At 40.4% G+C, this 19,496-nt stretch overlaps 2 protein-coding genes across 2 annotated transcripts; both read right to left on the bottom strand.

Moving 5' to 3' along the window:
- Positions 1-11,580: 11,580 nt before the first annotated feature.
- On the bottom strand, positions 11,581-13,996 carry LOC138310825 (proline-rich protein 36-like). Its single transcript, XM_069252152.1, has 2 exons — positions 13,949-13,996; positions 11,581-13,878 (listed from the first exon to the last, which is right to left on the bottom strand). The coding sequence occupies exons 1-2, from the start codon at positions 13,994-13,996 to the stop codon at positions 11,581-11,583; spliced, it is 2,346 nt and encodes a 781-aa protein (XP_069108253.1).
- Positions 13,997-14,307: 311 nt separating this feature from the next.
- LOC138310822 (uncharacterized) lies at positions 14,308-16,897 on the bottom strand. Its single transcript, XM_069252151.1, has 2 exons — positions 16,883-16,897; positions 14,308-14,817 (listed from the first exon to the last, which is right to left on the bottom strand). Exons 1-2 carry the CDS (start codon positions 16,895-16,897, stop codon positions 14,308-14,310), a joined length of 525 nt encoding a protein of 174 aa, XP_069108252.1.
- Positions 16,898-19,496: the final 2,599 nt, after the last annotated feature.

Raw genomic sequence — 19,496 nt, 5'->3', positions numbered from 1 at the left:
TCAGGTCCTGTAATACATACAATCTTCCATATATAGTCTCAGGGCCTATAATACGTATAATCTTCCATATACAGTATCAGGTCCTATAATACGTACAATCTTTGATATACAGTCTCTGGGCCTATAATACATACAATAATTCCATACACTGTCTCGGGGCCTATAATACGTACAATCATATACAAAATAAGGGCCTTTGAAACGTGCGCATGCTTCTAAGTTTTGTGAGAAAAAGTTCATAAGTTAAAGTATGGAAGCTATCTGTATAGTGTATTTTAAGTCCCCCACCAGGGGAAACTGGGAAGGAGGAGTGTGGGTGGGGGGGGGGGGGGGGGGGGGGGTGTGGGACATAATAGACGTTGCACAGCATCCATCCATCCTTCGTCTTTCTGTCCATCTGACCTTTCCGAGCTGCAGTTCTTGCATACTTAAAGTTAGTGCAATCAAAAAGATAAAAGTGGTAAATTGATTGGTCAATTGGAAAGGTTTACCAGAATGTAACCTCTCAGGGATGTTGTCAGATCCTCGATCTTTGGTGTGAAGTGAGAATCTGTTCATCAGATTGTAATGTCTGGTAGTTTGTGGGTGTGGCACTTTAAATCATAGAAATCTCACATTAGTGCAGCGGATAAGAGCCAAATTCAAAGAAATACTGCACTTTGTGATAAAAGCATCAAATTTGGTATATGAGACCTCTGGAATGTAAAGATAATTTTAAGATATGGAGGCATCGCGAAAAAAAAATCTACTTCCGGTAAAATCCAAGATGGCCGCCATCAATTCGAAAATTGAGGATTCTACCTTAAAATGGACTATTTTCGCTAATATTGTAGGGTTAAATGCTACATTACTTGGTTATTAGTTAACAAATATCAATTAAGTATCCAGTGTGTACATATGACGGTTGGGAAGTGGAAACTTCTAGATTTGTTTGAAATTTAAGATTGCCCAGGAACAAGCATGGATTGCACATAAGAAATTATTTATCACAAATTGACAAAACATGCATATTATGATTAAGGCTGAATTGTATAATGATAATTGTGGCAAAAACATCTTTGTTTACCGTACAGACAAGTCACAGAAGTAATTTCAGAATTTTAAGTCGCACCTGTGTATAAGCTGCAAAGGCCTTTTTATAAAAAAATTTTGTACGTTTTTAAGTTTTGGCCAGTACTGACTGTAATATATGGGTAATATGAAGATGCCTTACTTACCAACATATTATATATTTGTTTGTTGTACATATACACAGATATTGAATTCTCGACCCACAATATTCAAGTCTCATAACAGCCTAGCTCATTGATTTTATCAACTTTGGTTATACATTTTTGATCATATTAAATTCAAATCAGTATAAATTTCAACATTATTTCATACAATACAACAGAGGAGTGTTAAGATGATATATTCCATTTAGTATGTGTATAAACCTTGTCAATTACATGATGTTATTACAACAGCGATGGGTCTCCAGGGCATCGGCTACAATCATGGTAACTCAAAAACTGTCAAATGTGAGCAGTATCGTTAATGTATCAACATTTAAAAAAAAAATATGGTCACAAGAATGAAATATTTATTGCTATTTTATCCACTTGTTTGCTTTGATGTGGTGGTATTTTTGCCATAATCAGTTCTCGTGGGCCTGCAGGGTGTGCGAATTATTGTCCCATCTTGTCCTGTCCAAACAAGTCCATAGGGAGTTTACCAGGCTTAGTTACAGACATTTTTGGATAACTGAGGGGTCCCTCAGTATCCAAGTTAATGGTTAACGTGTCCAACATTTTACCACTAAGTTACAGCTGAGCTATCGTGTCCAAGTACAAGCAGTTGACCACTTTTCAGTAACGGACCAACATCACCAGTGACAGCATATGGTTTCACCTCCGATAAAACTGCCAGGATAAATAACAAATCTATGATAAGTTACGTCAACACTGTAGCCATTTTGTCTGTTTCTTGCGATCTGGTCGTTAACATGTTACTAATTAGTAGAGATTGTCAGAACCATATTCACGTTTGTAATCACTGCTCCGAAGTCGAGTCGAAACTTAGTCAGTCCGTCTGGCTTAAATAATGCTTCAATTACATTACAATATTCGTTGTGGTTGTCCCTGGCGACGGTCACGTCCATCTCTGATAACATTCCACCATTTTGCTTTTAGTGAATTCAGTCTTGTCAGGTTTCTGTCGCTACAGAGCCAGCTTAATGTTGTGTAGCATATACTTCAGAGAGGTATCGTCATTCTGCATGAATCGGATTGAAATCTGATTATAATGAAACAATAAATCTATATTTTTGGGGTTATGGTTTACTGTACTGTTATATCACTAGAAATCACTCAGGCTTGTGTTTCACGTATTGACAAAAGATTATCAGTTTGACAAATTCAGATGTCACTTGTGGGCTGACAACTAACCCCAATTTAATAACATGAAGCAATTAATTTGGTGTCACAAACTTTATTTTGATTTGAGCAAGAAAAGAAGTTAAATTTGAAAAGCTATTGTTTAATGTTGAATATTAATTTCATCAATTTTGATAAAAGGTATTAGTTTTTGATGAGATTGCTTTTGTTGTTTGACATATTAGACCAGCCTTGCCAGTGCTACAGCGACTTAAAATGTCAATTGTCGAAGCACATCAATTGAGTGTGGTATGACTTCAAAAATGTTGCGTTAATGGCTGTAAGTGAAACACCGATTGAATTTATGTCAAAAACCGAATCAAAGATATTAAATCTTCCTGACGAAATGAATTCCTTTCATGTGTTTCGCCGCTGATTTTTTTTGCTCTGCTGTTGAGAGATAATCATTGTGTGCAGGCAGTTGTCTTTTCATCTTTAAAAATATTGTTTGTTTTCATGAGCTTCAGTTATAATGCCTGAGAGTTATCAAGAAAATTCCCCAGGCTTCGCTGTGTAACCTCCAAGTCTAGATCTAAGACACTTAAAGTTCAATTTCTTGTATTAGGTCTATGACGCATCAGTTGCGTCTTTGAATGACAAATTTTAATCTGAACTGGTATGGTTTTAATTTTCTAGGTCACCTGACCTGATACTGGTTACCGCGGTGACGTATTGTGATAGTCTTTTGTCTGTTAATTCTGACGTGTATCATCCGTTAATATTGTGAAAGCAATAGTATGAGTATAGATATTAATTGAGCTTAATTGAATTGTATATTTGTAACTTACAACAGTTTGATCTCAGACTAGTTCGAAAATTTGACTTTTTTGACAAAAAGTTACAGAGTTTGGCCATTATCTGAAAATCATTAATATTCTTTGTGAACACGATAACTTGAGTAAATGTTATCTGATCTAAATGAGACCTAGATTGAAGCCTAACACCACTAAGATCTAGGATGAGATGGAGAAAACTTAATCAACATTAACTGACAGAGTTAAAACCCTTTATAAGAAAATCATTACTGAACTTTGTGAACACAATATCTTGAGTAAATATTATCTGAGTTTAATGAGACTTTATTGGTAGCCTTACATCAGTAAGACCACAAACGAGATAGACAGTAATTTACGGAGTAATTGCCCTTTGGTATCCTTACTAATGAAAGCGTTTGACATCACAAAATAGACAACATCTTTCTACATAGTGTTCAATATTTGTGGAAATTGACCATCTTGATAATTATCTTAAGTTACCATTTGCACTCGGTCACGCGTGACTGACGCCATCCCACCGAAAACTCATCACCTAACTGATATAGCATCTTCACAGTTCTCCTTGGGATGAGTCTAGGACAGATACACCCATGTCGGACATTGATCTGTTCCTTATTGACCAGGAACACCTCCTTCATATCCCCCAATTACTCCCTCAAACTCTCTCCATTCTCTCCTACTGTCCCTGAAACACTACAAGTCCAGTTGTACAACTTATTCATGACCAGTCTGTCCTATTTTTGACTATTTTCCCCAAAGGCCAAAAGAAGATTGAATGGAAAACTACATGTCAATTATTTTCTAGACTTCCATCATATATGGAACAAAAGATGTCTGAAAGAGGTGACTTCATGTCACACAAGTTTCCTAAAACTGCTATGGACAGACGACTTAGTGACCGTCTGCTTCTCTGCTGAGATATATGTTGTGGCATAATAAAACTTTGGGAAGTGTGGGATTTTTTTTTATTTGAGTGTGATATTTGAGTGAGAGACTTCTTAAGTGAGTGATAAATTTGAGTGGGAGACGTTTTATTTGAGTGGGAGACTTTTTATTTGAGTGTTTAATTTGAGTGGGGGAGACTATTTAATTGAGTGTTTAATTTGAGTGAGAGACTATTTAATTGAGTGTTTAATTAGAGTGAGAGACTTCTCAAGTGATTGATCAATTTGAGTGTGAGAATTTAAACTTGAGTGTTTAATTTGATTGAGAGACTTTTTTATGTGAGTGAAAATATGAGTGAGAGAAAATAACTTTGTCTCTGGGAAATGCTGCGTCAAAATACATATATAGGGATATTTACAGTTAGTTAGTTAAATGGAAAAAAAATTGTCAGAAACTTTAAATGTGTAAGTAAATTATATTATAATCAATTCCGTCTGTATTTTCAATTATGAATTATGAAAGAGAATTATGTATGAATTGGACTGTGGTAGCCACGATTAAGGTTGGAAGCGACTGTTTTCTTCCATAGTATCACTGATAGGATATTGCACGACATTCCTAATGTAAAAGTCATTAAAGTAGAAATGATCCGTCAGCACCATTGTAAATGCCACATACTGCATTAATGGCGAGTAACACACACAAAGCCAGTTACAGTTTCCTGTAAAGTTCCCGGTTTATTGTTGAGAGTATTTATTATCTTGCGGAGAGAAAATCTCTTTAAACGTCACAGATTGAAGGCAATATTAGCTGTTATCGCTGCTGGTTTCAATATCTTTCTCCAAAATGTAATATTAATCAAGTTCATAAAACAAAGATTACCAGATTGAAATTCGAAATAAAACCTGCTTCAGAATTGGCATCAGTAAAAGTGTAATGGAATTTTCAAACTGTTTCTCTGTAAAATTAAAACAAGAACGATTTTGTACATAACACACGTATCAGTTGAAGGTTACAGTACATGTGTCAGGGATTTGGATTTTGTTGAAATTTGGGATCAAATTAAGGTCAAGATTGTATTTATGAAATATCCAATATAATACCTCATGTGAAATTATTTAATTTTAATTTTAAAGGTTTAAGATATTCTCATAGGATGCAATACACAAGGAAAGCTCGATATTGTTTACTGATAAGGTTTGACCGGTGGTCAGTCGACTCATGGACATTACTGACACCTGGCCACAATGGAAAGGTGTTATTTATATACAGACCTGTGTGTATCTACACTGTCATAGAATCAGTCCAATATCCGATAAAAGGAAATACATAATGTTGGTGTTGTGTCTTAGGCAAGACATTTTTATTTGAAGCTTTCTTTACAGAAATCTGCGCCATTTTGTTGTGTATATATCTTATCAATAACAATAGTAGAGCTGCTAAGGACATGTCAGCCATAACCCAGAGGTGGAGGGCTAGTGGTAGAATGTCAGACACCTTAACCACTCAGCCACTGTGACCTAGAAGTGGAGGGCTAGTGGTAGAATGTCAGACACCTTAACCACTCAGCCACTGTGACCTAGAGGTGGAGGGCTAGTGGTAGAATGTCAGACACCTTAACCACTCAGCCACCATGACACAGAGGTGGAGGGCTAGTGGTAGAATGTCAGACACCTTAACCACTCAGCCACCATGACCCAGAGGTGGAGGGCTAGTGGTAGAATGTCAGACACCTTAACCACTCAGCCACCATGACTCAGAGGTGGAGGGCTAGTGGTAGAATGTCAGACACCTAAACCACTCAGCCACCATAACCCAGAGGTGGAGGGCTAGTGGTAGAATGTCAGACACCTTAACCACTCAGCCACTGTAACCCAGAGGTGGAGGGCTAGTGGTAGAATGTCAGACACCTTAACTAATCAGCCACCATGACCCAGAGGTGGAAGCTAGTGGTAGAATGTCAGACACCTTAACCACTCAGCCACTGTAACCCAGAGGTGGAGGGCTAGTGGTAGAATGTCAGACACCTTAACTAATCAGCCACCATGACCCAGAGGTGGAGGGCTAGTGGTAGAATGTCATACACCTTAACCACTGAGCCACCATGACCCAGAGGTTGAGGACTAGTGGTAGAATGTCATACACCTTAACTACTCAGCCACTGGGACCCAGAGGTGGAAGGGCTAGTGGTAGAATGTCAGACACCTTAACCACTCAGCCGCTGGGACCCAGAGGTGGAAGACTAGTGGTAGAATGTCAGACACCTAAACCACTCAGCCACTGTCAGACATTGTAAAATTGATGACTTCAGTTAAAAACATCTGCATGGATGATCTCGCCCCAACTCAAAGTAGGAAACCTAGCCATGGGACCCAGAGGTAGAGGACTAGTGGTAGAATGTCATACACCTTAACTACTCAGCCGCTGGGACCCAGAGGTAGAGGACTAGTGGTAGAATGTCAGACACCTTAACCACTCAGCCACTGTAACCCAGAGGTAGAGAACTAGTGGTAGAATGTCAGACACCTTAACTTCTCAGCCACTGGGACCCAGAGGTGGAAGGCTAGTGGTAGAATGTCAGACACCTTAACCACTCAGCCGCTGGGACCCAGAGGTGGAAGACTAGTGGTAGAATGTCAGACACCTAAACCACTCAGCCACTGGGACCCAGAGGTAGAGGACTAGTGGTAGAATGTCAGACATCTTAACCACTCAGCTACTGGGACCCAGAGGTGGAGAGCTAGTGGTAGAATGTCAGACACCTTAACCACTCAGCCACTGGGACCCAGAGGTAGAGGGCTAGTGGTAGAATGTCAGACACCTTAACCACTCAGCTACTGGGACCAAGAGGTAGAGGGCTTTACTACTAGGACATTATAATAACACATGATCTACTGAAGCTTAAGAGATTAGGAGATGGGATGAGAAACCAAACAGTCTAATGCTATACAAACAATCTTACCCATATCAGACATTGTAAAATTGATGACTTCAGTTAAAAACATCTGCATGGATGATCTCGCCCCAACTCAAAGTAGGAAACCTAGCTAAATGCTAGGAAGTCAACCGGTAATCGTGTTCTGAAGTTTGCAGGCGATTTTTGTTTAATATCAATCATTTTACGTCATATCCTATATTCATATTTTTGTTGGCATGGAAACAGAATTAATTTTTTTATATTGTATAATCAACTGAGCACTGTAGAAGTTTTTTTGTTGAATTTTCTTAATTAGAGAAAAAAAACCCTCCTATGATTTAAAATCCCTGACTGGTTTGAATAGGATGAAGACATTATGAGTGTCCACTTGTATTATATATTGTAGGACAGCTGTATTGGCCTTCCACTTTGTAGAATCCATCCGACGTATACAAGAATGATTGTCTTTTTTTCTCGTAGCTTATCTATTATTTATCGGCCCTATCAGAACAACAAATGTGGTTTATAAATTAACACTGAATCACAATCATCAGACGATATTTTATATGGAGGGTACCCAACATCATTGATTGAAAATGACATTGATAAAATATAAATGGAAAGGTCAAGAAAGGTCGCCATATAAGTGGAAAGGTCAAGAAAGGTCGCCATATAAGTGGAAAGGTCAAGAAAGGTCGCCATATAAGTGGAAAGGTCAAGAAAGGTCGCCATATAAGTGGAAAGGTCAAGAAAGGTCGCCGTATAAGTGGAAAGGTCAAGAAAGCTCGAGATATAAGAGAAAAGGTCAAGAAAGGTCGAGATATAGGTGGAAAGGTCAAGAAAGGTCAAGATATAAAAGTTAAGGTCAAGAAAGGTTGAGATATAAGTGGAAAGGTCAAAAAAGGTTGAGAAATAAGTGGAAAGGTCAAGAAAGGTCGAGATATAGGTGGAAAGGTCAAGAAAGGTCAGAAAGGTCGAGATATAGGTGGAAAGGTCAAGAAAGGTCAAGATATAAAAGTTAAGGTCATTCAGGAGTGTTTTTTTAGATCTAATTATAGTAATAAGATATTACCATTTATTTGAAACATATCCCAGTAACAAATAAACAGTAAAACATGTTTATAATGAACAACAAATTAAGTAGTTATTGTTCCTTGTCTGAGATAAATGTCTGCAATATATGTATAATGAACTCGTTGGACGTTCATGAATTACCTCTCATGTTTTGATTTTGTTGTCACACCCTCTATTTTTGGAATGATTCTATAAGTCACTCCGGGGGTGGTGTAGATGTTCACAGTTTTATGATGTAGACACAAAGATCACTTGGAGAGCTTATATGTACACATGTCAGCTGTAATGTTATACGATAATATTGTCTGTCGGTCATTTAGTCTACAGTCATCTTAACAGATTACTTCATAATTCACAGACTTTTGTATTTATGATCTATAAATGATGCTTTCTGGGTTAGAATCTTGATTTGGCTAAATTGTCGTAAAAGCTTTTGTCCTTTAATGCTTTATTTAGATTGTCTCCCCTTTAATAAGCATAGAAATTTTATTTATTTATAATCAAATTATGCCAATTATGGAAGTAATAATTAAATTTCCATTAAGAATGAAACTTGCATTGACCTAAAACTGATGTGCTATGCATTACATTTGATCATTGTGACCTTGACTTCAAGGTTAAAGTTCAAATATGCATTTTACTATTTTCTATCAAACTTTCAAGAAAATATAAAAAAACAATAAAGTTTTCTTGACCTTGACTCAGAGGGTCTGAGACATGAAAGGTCAAGGTGACCGCAAGGTCATGGTTTTGTTAAAATATGATTTGTGAGATGTGTGATAAGATTATTTTTATATTTGTACTCTTGTCACTTAAAATGTTTAAAATTTTTCTTTTATACATTTGAAAGTTTTAGTTTGCAAAGATTGGTAAAAATTAAACCTGCCTTTACCAAATATTAAACATGAACACATTTGAGATCATGTATGCATCTAAAATTGACCTTCAATCATATTTATGATAAATTTGGTGTCCAGTATTCCGATTAATACTTCAGTGCTGACATGCTAAACAATCGTTTGTTATTGGGTGGTCATACAGTAGTCCACTTAGCTCCTTCAGTACGTTTAATTAACAGAGCTATGATCAACACATCTAAAGGACACTGATGCGTTATTAAATCTGCAAACAGCTCAGATTGGTAAATGAATCTGTAATGAAACTGTAAATGGATTCTCCGATGGGTTTCTTATGGTGTTTTAAACTTTGTTACTGTAATTAGGTGTTGAAAGTGTGTTTCTACCCTTTCCAAATATTTCTTTAGCTTGTGTGTATTTTATCTACATTTATTTGCATGATGCACATTCAAGTAATAACAGAATCAAATCATATTGGATGAAATCTGTGAAAAATGTGGTTTGAATTTTCAGTAATGTGAATCTTGTCATGTGATGTTTGAGCTATCATTTAGGCTGTTGACTGCCATTCCTTTTGGATATACAATAAAAGTTTGAAATAGCACTAGGATTGATGCCATTTATCTATTAGTAAAGAGCCCCAAGGTTCAGCAATGATAATGGGAGAATGTACTACCATATATTCCACTATAGAATTGCTTATGTGCCTCTATAAAATTAACGCAAAGATGGATTGTCCCATTGACATATACCACGTGAAGAACATCTACAAACCAATAATCCTTGGTGGACTATTTCTATCTTTTAGCTTATTCTTAACTATAATCTTTTAATTTGAATTCTCCAGCTTAAAAATTCTATCCTTTTATCAATTTTTCATATCTATACTTAATGCTGTAGATATGCTCTCAGTGGCCCCCAAAATAAATAAATCAAAAACATTATCTCGGACAAGTACCATGAATAAATAATGTCAGCTTGTGTGAATTGATCCTAATCTCTGTCTATTTTTTTTAAAGTACCCTGGGGTGTTAATTAGGATGATTACGTTAAGTATAATTATGGTACATTTAAATACTATGTCCGCGTTAATGGCTGGTTCTATAGTCTACTGGACTATCACAAATGCTGTCATTTAGATTTCCCCGATTCATATTAGGTAGACATGTCAGAATGCTGTCGTCTGTGGAGTTGAGATTCTGCTGTCAACTATTCTCCACCAGCAGATCCGCTCTGTAAACGTCAGAGTCGTGCAGGAATGGTAGGACGAAACAGCCGAGTACAAACTCCGAGGCTTCCTTGTTGGAACTTTTTATCAATACTGCCCGCGGGCAACAGTTTGTATTTGGAGTGTTACTTAATAGGCTATTGAGTCTGTTTTCTGGATAATGTTATTCCAATGCTGTTTAAATCTGGTGACAATCTTCTGCCATTTTCTTACTCTAGCTGGGCACAGCTTCGTGATAAAGGACATATATTTATTTACCAAGATTCTAACTTAACCTGATAAAGATTTAATAGAAAGTGTACAGCGCTCCTCATAAAGATTTATACAGTGAAACTTTGACATCAGAAGTGGCCAGTTCTATACTTAGTACAAGAGTGACACCTTTTTCTGATGTGGATTTCTTATCCTGTATATGAAATTCTCGATATGGAAACAAATTTTATTTTGATTGCAATGTGATTCTCATGCTGAAATGGAGTTTTGATTCTGAAATGGGATGCTTACTCCGAAATGGGATTTATACCCTGGAATAGAACTCTTCTGACATGCTTAGGAGTTCTGTAGTCTGATTTGTGATTCTTATGATAATGATGTTGGATATTTCTTCCAATCTAGGAGATTGACATTCTGACATTGGATATTTATTTTAATTTCCAGTGATGTGGAGTATATAATATTTTGAGTTATTTGTCAGATTCCTGGTTTGAGTTTATTATTGCTGTTGTGTGTAAGTGAATCATTCTCGTGTCGGATACATATTCCTGGAATCTCGCGTCGGATACATATTCCTGGAACTTCAGAATGAAATAAGATAATCTTGATGATGACGAAAAAGTGCAAACTTTGGTAATGTAGTAGTACATAAGATTAATGTTATCGGGGCGTATTAATTGAATAAGAGGTGTCGTTATATTATGTGAAACGTTACCAGCTGAATTCAGGATTTTGTTATAAGCAATCGTAAATGGATTACACACATGAAAAATATCACATTATACATTGGTGTACCATCTGATGAGGAGAAATATTTGCCGGGGATCGTGTTGATAAAATAAATCTCATTAGGAAAGATTTTTGATTATAAATTGCAAGCATGGATAAAAATAAGCGGAGACTGGAACCCGTGAAAAGATTAACAATCGCGACACAGACCTCGTTATGTGAGGAGCTTGATGAGGAGGAGGACGAAGGGGGAGACCTAAATGGGCGCCGTGACAGTTATGGCAGTGTCGAGGGAGGATTTAGTCGTAAGAAGTGTGTTGTTTGTCTGGACGGAGCTCGTTACACCATTGGTAATAAATCGTCTATTTATCTCTTCATTTTATACCTTAACAGGTGCCGTTGTATATTGTCTTATTGTTTGAGTTTTATTTTATGAAGAGGTCAGGGGTCACCCAAGGGGTATGTAGACTGGGTGAGAAACTTTCCATTAATTAGGGGTAAATTCAGCCCATGTATTGATACCAACAGGCCCTTTAGGCCTTTTCATTGGGCTTGCATTTATTATGAGTGAGGCAGAAGGCTGTCCCCTGAAAGATTGGTAAGAAGGTGAGAGGCTGGGATAGAGAGGGGACTTGTGAGGCTGGGAAGGAGAGAGGGACTTGTGAGGCTGGGATAGAGAGGGGGACTTGTGAGGCTGGGATGGAGAAGGGGGACTTGTGAGGCTGGGATGGAGATGGGGACTTGTGAGGCTGGGATAGAGAGGGGGACTTGTGAGGCTGGGATGGAGATGGGGACTTGTGAGGCTGGGATAGAGAGGGGGACTTGTGAGGCTGGAATGGAGATGGGGACTTGTGAGGCTGGGATGGAGATGGGGACTTGTGAGGCTGGGATGGAGATGGGGACTTGTGAGGCTGGGATGGAGAGGGGGACTTGTGAGGCTGGGATGGAGATGGGGACTTGTGAGGCTGGGATGGAGAGGGGGACTTGTGAGGCTGGGATGGAGATGGGGACTTGTGAGGCTGGGATAGAGAGGGGGACTTGTGAGGCTGGGATGGAGAGGGGGACTTGTGAGGCTGGGATGGAGAAGGGACTTGTGAGGCTGGGATAGAGAGGGGGACTTGTGAGGCTGGGATAGAGAGGGGGACTTGTGAGGCTGGGATGGAGAAGGGACTTGTGAGGCTGGGATGGAGAAGGGACTTGTGAGGCTGGGATAGAGAGGGGGACTTGTGAGGCTGGGATAGAGAGGGGGACTTGTGAGGCTGGGATGGAGAAGGGACTTGTGAGGCTGGGATGGAGAAGGGACTTGTGAGGCTGGGATAGAGAGGGGGACTTGTGAGGCTGGGATGGAGAGGGGGACTTGTGAGGCTGGGATGGAGAGGGGGACTTGTGAGGCTGGGATGGAGAAGGGACTTGTGAGGCTGGGATGGAGAAGGGACTTGTGAGGCTGGGATAGAGAAGGGACTTGTGAGGCTGGGATAGAGAGGGGGACTTGTGAGGCTGGGATGGAGATGGGGACTTGTGAGGCTGGGATGGAGAGGGGGACTTGTGAGGCTGGGATAGAGAGAGGGACTTGTGCAGCTAAGATGGAGAGGGGGACTTGTGAGGCTGGGATGGAGAGGGGGACTTGTGAGGCTGGGATGGAGAAGGGACTTGTGAGGCTGGGATGGAGAGGGGGACTTGTGAAGCTGGGATGGAGAAGGGACTTGTGAGGCTGGGATAGAGAGGGGACTTGTGAGGCTGGGAAGGAGAGAGGGACTTGTGAGGCTGGGATAGAGAGAGGGGGACTTGTGAGGCTGGGATGGAGAGGGGGACTTGTGAGGCTGGGATGGAGAAGGGACTTGTGAGGCTGGGATAGAGAGGGGACTTGTGAGGCTGGGAAGGAGAGAGGGACTTGTGAGGCTGGGATAGAGAGGGGGACTTGTGAGGCTGGGATGGAGAGGGGGACTTGTGAGGCTGGGATGGAGAAGGGACTTGTGAGGCTGGGATAGAGAGGGGGACTTGTGAGGCTGGGATGGAGAGGGGGACTTGTGAGGCTGGGATGGAGAGGGGGACTTGTGAGGCTGGGATGGAGAGGGGGACTTGTGAGGCTGGGATGGAGAGGGGGACTTGTGCAGCTAAGATGGAGAGGGGGACTTGTGAGGCTGGGATGGAGAGGGGGACTTGTGAGGCTGGGATGGAGAAGGGACTTGTGAGGCTGGGATAGAGAGGGGACTTGTGAGGCTGGGAAGGAGAGAGGGACTTGTGAGGCTGGGATAGAGAAGGGACTTGTGAGGCTGGGATAGAGAGGGGGACTTGTGAGGCTGGGATGGAGAGGGGGACTTGTGAGGCTGGAATGGAGATGGGGACTTGTGAGGCTGGGATAGAGAGGGGGACTTGTGAGGCTGGGATAGAGAGGGGGACTTGTGAGGCTGGGATAGAGAGGGGGACTTGTGAGGCTGGAATGGAGATGGGGACTTGTGAGGCTGGGATGGAGAGGGGGACTTGTGAGGCTGGGATGGAGAAGGGACTTGTGAGGCTGGGATAGAGAGGGGGACTTGTGAGGCTGGGATAGAGATGGGGACTTGTGAGGCTGGGATGGAGATGGGGACTTGTGAGGCTGGGATAGAGAGGGGGACTTGTGAGGCTGGAATGGAGATGGGGACTTGTGAGGCTGGGATAGAGAGGGGGACTTGTGAGGCTGGGATAGAGAGGGGGACTTGTGAGGCTGGGATGGAGATGGGGACTTGTGAGGCTGGGATGGAGAGGGGGACTTGTGAGGCTGGGATGGAGAGGGGGACTTGTGCAGCTAAGATGGAAAGGGGGTATTCATCTTCAACTAAAACTGTATTACTTTAGTACAATGTACTTTTACTGACTGGCCCTTTGAGTCCCTTATTCAAGGGTTCATCTTCTGAACTGATCATAAAGGAAGTGTCATCTTATCAGAGGGGGGGGAACACGAGGTGTAAAATCGAGAGACAATGGGGATTGGTTTGGTTGGTTGAGGGGGCTGGTTGGTTAATGAGGGGCTGGTTGGTTGAGTGAGGGGGCTGGTTGGTTGAGAAGGCTGGTTGGTTGAGGGGGTTGGTTGGTTGAGTGAGGGGGGTGGTTGGTTGAGTGAGGTGACTGGTTGGTTAAATGAGGTGACTGGTTGGTTAAATGAGGGGCTGGTTGGTTGATTGAGGGGCTGGTTGGTTGAATGAGGGGCTGGTAGTGGAGTGAGGGGGCTGGTTGGTCAAGGAGGCTGGTTGGTTGAGGGGGTTGGTTGGTTGAGTGAGGGGGCTGGTTGGTTGAGTGAGGGAGTTGGTTTGGTTGGTTGAGGGGGCAGGTTGGTTGAGGGGCTGGTTGGTTGAGTTGAGGGGATTGGTTGGTTGGTTAAGGGGGTTGGTTGAGGGGGCAGGTTGGTTGATTGAGGGGGTTGGTTAAGGGGCAGGTTTGTTGGTTGAGGGGGTGGGTTGGTTGAGGGGGTTGGTTCGGCTGGTCGAGGGGGTTGGTTGGTTGGTTGGTTGGTTGAGGGGGTGGGTTGGTTGAGTGAGGGGGCTGGTTGGTTGGTTGAGGGGGCTGGTAAATTGGTTGAGGGGGTGGGTTTGTTCAGTGATGGGTTAGTTGGTTGAGGGAGTTGGTTGGTTGGTTGAGGGGGCTGGTTGGTTTGTTGAGGGGGTTGATTGGTTGAGTGAGGGGGCTGGTTGGTTTGTTGAGGGGGTGGGTTGGTTGAGTGAGGGGGCTGGTTGGTTGGTTGAGGGGGCTGGTAAATTGGTTGAGGGGTTGGGTTTGTTCAGTGATGGGTTAGTTGGTTGAGGGAGTTGGTTGGTTGGTTGAGGGGGCTGGTTGGTTTGTTGAGGGGGTTGATTGGTTGAGTGAGAGGGTTTGTTCAAGGTTCATGTTTTACTAGATTGGAATGAAACTTTAGTATAGTTCTTTATTTCAATCAGGTACACTTTGCCTCTTCGATTTTATGAAGGGTGAGAGGTCACCTCAGTGAAGGGTCAAATGGAAAAGAATGGGTAGTTGAGAAGTTGACATGGAGAGATGAATTGTGTTGTTCTTATCAACTTGAAGACGGAAATACAAATGATGGTTTCATTCATAAATTCATTGCCTTTGTCTTCAGTTTAAAGCATAGTTGTGTTCATTCTATTTGAACCCCCACAAGACCATATTGGTCTCCTTTTTAGGTCATCTGACCCGCAATCCGCCGTCAGCCGTGCGTTAACTTTTCAAATTTTGAACTTCTTCTCAAGTTCTACCAGTGCGATTTGGCTGAAACTTGCATGAAATGATCCTGACATGGTCCCGGCAAAGTGTTGTTATTTTTCGGGTCCAATCCGAAATCCAAAATGGCCGCCACAGCTGCCAATTTGAAAACACATTTTGCTTCTTCAAGTTCTACCAGAAAAACACATGAAATTTGACACTTCCGACAAAGTGTTGTTTTTATACGGGTCAATCCGAAATCCAGTGGCGCCATCTTGAAAACACATTTGAACTTCTCTCAAGTTCTACTTACGCATGCATGAATGATCCTGACATCGTCCCGACAAAGTGTTGTTATTTTTTGGGTCAATCCGAAATCCAAGATTGCCGCCACAGCTGCCAATTTGAAAACACATTTTGAACTTCTTCTCAAGTTCTACCAGTGCGATTTGGCTGAAACTTGCATGAAATGATCCTGACATGGTCCCGACAAAGTGTTGTTATTTTTCGGGTCGATCCGAAATCCAAGATGGCCGCCACAGCTGCCAATTTGAAAACACATTTTGAACTTCTTCTCAAGTTCTACCAGTGCGATTTGGCTGAAACTTGCATGAAATGATCCTGACATGGTCCCGACAAAGTGTTGTTATTTTTCGGGTCAATCCGAAATCCAAAATGGCCGCCACAGCTGCCAATTTGAAAACACATTTTGAACTTCTTCTCAAGTTCTACCAGTGCGATTTGGCTGAAACTTGCATGAGATGATCCTGACATCGTCCCGCCAAAGTGTTGTTTTTATACGGGTCAATCCGAAATCCAAGATGGCCGCCACAGCCACCATCTTGAAAACACATTTTGAACTTCTTCTCAAGTTCTACCAGTACGATTTGGCTGAAACTTGCATGAAATGATCCTGACATCGTCCCGACAAAGTGTTGTTATTTTTTTGGGTCAATCCGAAATCCAAAATGGCCGCCACAGCTGCCAATTTGAAAACACATTTTGAACTTCTTTTCAAGTTCTACCAGTGCGATTTGGCTGAAACTTGCATGAAATGATCCTGACATCGTCCCGACAAAGTGTTGTTTTATACGGGTCAATCCGAAATCCAAGATGGCCGCCACAGCCACCATCTTGAAAACACATTTTGAACTTCTTCTCAAGTTCTACCAGTACGATTTGGCTGAAACTTGCATGGAATGATCCTGACATGATCCCGACAAAGTGTTGTTATTTTTCGGGTCGATCCGAAATCCAAGATGGCCACCACAGCTGCCATCTTGAAAACACATTTTGAACTTCTTCTCAAGTTCTACCTATGTGATTTGGCTGAAACTTGCATGAGATGATCCTGACATGGTTAGACAAAGTATTGGTACATCTCTGGTTGATCCCAAATCGAAGAAGGCTACCATGACACTATATCTGATTAATTTCCTAAATGTTAATGCCCTTGGGCCTCTTATTTGAAATAAAATTTGTTGAAGGAAAGGGAAAATGATCCTGACATGGTCCTGACAAAGTGAAACCAAATTAAATTAATTTTACTATTACCAAGGTAGTCAGATGAACGTTAAGGCCCTTTGGGCCTCTTGTTTATCCAAACCTCATGTTACCATCAGGACCCTCATTGTTTTATTGAGGGAGGTAGTCTGTCTCCATAGCAACTGAAATTAATTTTCATAACCTGTATTTGACAGGTGATGTCAATTATTAAACAAAATCTCATGATCGTTAAAATTGTTCCTTATACTTCTGACGTAACATGAATATTGGAATATTTTGATGAATCATATTATTATAGATATGGAAGATTATACTAGGCTTACACAGATCGAGGAATCTAAAAAATCATTGGCCAACAAACTTTTAAAAAACACCAATGAAACTGGAGCAAGCAAAATATAAATTTGACTTCACTTTACTTTATTTTAATCATTGCTATGTTTCATGCATAAACTCCGTCCGTCTGTAAGTGTTGTATAATACATTTAAGTTTGATCAGAACCAAGAACACACTTTGTTGAATCAAACTGGGTATTTGAGATTTTTCTTCGACCCCATATGTTGGTCAAAAGCTTCATGCTCCTATGGAGCAGTTGCTACATTTATAAATTGAATTTGTGCTTTGTGGTTTTTCTCTGGGAACTCCAGATTTCATTCAAAGCCATTAATAAGAAATCAATGACACACACAAGAGTCTGTAGACAATAGAGAATAAAGCCAGACCCATAACCATGAATAATTTACAGTTTCAGAAATGTTGAGACAAAAAAATCCTTTAACTGGGTAACTTGTAAGATTTCTCTGTTATGGATGGAAACCAGACGAGTTTGGACCAGAGCATGTTAGAGGGCTGTTGGTGTTGATTTCCTCACCATCTTTCCCTTTCACATAAATATACTGAGAGCTCTCCAGTGATTTGATCAACGTGACATTTCAATTTCACGGTGTTGTATTTCTCAGATAAAATTAGATTTGGTTGGATTTGTCATTATTAGAAATTTTCTCAATTCTTTATATGAAGTTGGTGACAACCAGGCTGTTTTTAATTCTTCAGCAGTGGAGATCTATTTATATCCTTGAAGATAACATGCTGTCACTTTAATAGAGAAAAATCACCAAGACTTGAAATGTACATTTGTCATGGAATATGATTATCTGAAATGAGTCTCAAGTTTTCAGATTCTAGCTATGAAATGATTAAATTCGGTGCACTCTAATTTTAACTTTTTGTTGAACCTAAACAGATTTGTGATAAAGATAAATGTGTTCAGTCACATTCAATGTAATGATGTACATATGTTGATATATGTACCCAGGAGATGTATTGAAAAGGTTGAAATTAAATTGTTATTAAAAAGTTAATATTTTGGTATGTAAAAGTGAAATTGAGTAGGTGTGGAAATAACTAGATGCCTTTGTCGAGTTTCAAGATCCCAAAACGAAGTGGGTAAAGTACAAATTTCTACCAATTAGTCCCACTATTTAGTGATTATGGCGTCATCATTTGACATTATTTTTATGAAGTCATAAACACAGGATGGTTGGACTAATCAATGGTAAGTTGTACTTTACCCACGTTGTTTTGGGATATCCAAAACCACCATATCAGGTTACTTTAAAAATGACTTCTTGTTCAGAATTGTAACGTAATTATGCTGAAGCCTGGGTTAAAACCAAATGGTGACCCATCCAAGAGTAGGCCACACGATTGTTTCACTATGATTTAAACATATGTGACACTCATCAGCACTGCCGAAAAACTGAATTGTCATATCCACTCCATTGGATGGATAAGTGACCGCTCCATTGGAACCCTGGCCTTGCCACATTACAGAATAATTTCATTTTTATATATTAATTGTTCATGCTAAGTAGAAGAAGCCCATGGAAAAGATATCCTTAGCCACAATATGTTCTGGTTACCTTATTTGCTGTAATTAGCGACCAATATTTTACAACTGTGTGATGCTTATAACATCAGCGTTGTATCCCATATAACATGTACTTCTGAGTCTTTCAAATATGAATCACGATGTAATAATGTGACAGATTGATGTGCCATGAGTACGGAAAGAGTTAAAATATGGCTGACATTTTCAGAGGTTTTTTGTCCACACCTTACATTTTGGTTCCCTGATAATTGTCCCCTTTGTTATAAATGTAAGTGTCTAAATACAGCGAATACAGTACTGTAAATACAGTAAGTGGAATATCATATATATCCTGTACAGGTTCATAACAATTTAATCTTGTTGGGCTTGTTAAAGATTTACTGCCAATATTCCACTATCTTGCTGGCACGTACGATATATGTCAAGTTCTGAGATAAAGGCTGAGGCCAATGTCAATATCACCACATGGTGCAGGTTATACTGGTGACAATAGCAGTATAAAATATTCTTCAGTCGTATTAAAATGCTTTTCTTTAGTTTTGATTTTACTGTCAATGAATTAACAAGATGGTGCCAGAGTTGGTAACCATCAAACTGCTTAAACTTCAAATTTCAGTTTTTTCTAGGAAAAAACAGCAAATTGTTTGGTACTATACAGAATAAATGGAACCAATAAACGAAATCTAATCTCTTTGTATCTGTATCTTCAGAAGAATTTATCTGGATGAGGCGAGCCACTTTGGTGAGGGGGGCTAAGTGGTTAAGGTGTCCCGAGTGTCTCTATGGGGTGGCAGAGTCAAGTTAAATGTGGGGTAGTTGTTAGAATACTGCC

This window comes from Argopecten irradians, chromosome 16 (genome assembly GCF_041381155.1).
Source record: "Argopecten irradians isolate NY chromosome 16, Ai_NY, whole genome shotgun sequence".
NCBI classification, from domain to species: Eukaryota; Metazoa; Mollusca; class Bivalvia; order Pectinida; family Pectinidae; genus Argopecten; species Argopecten irradians.
This window is presented reverse-complemented; position numbering and strand designations above follow the sequence as displayed.

Bases quoted from the DNA above. Each gene is read 5' to 3' on its own strand.
- LOC138310825 (XM_069252152.1), bottom strand. From the start codon at position 13,996: ATGATCAGTTCAGAAGATGAACCCTTGAATAAGGGACTCAAAGGGCCA. The intron at 13,879-13,948 runs GTCAGTAAAAGT...TTTCCATCTTAG, and splicing joins ATAAGGGACTCAAAGGGCCA to CTGCACAAGTCCCCCTCTCC.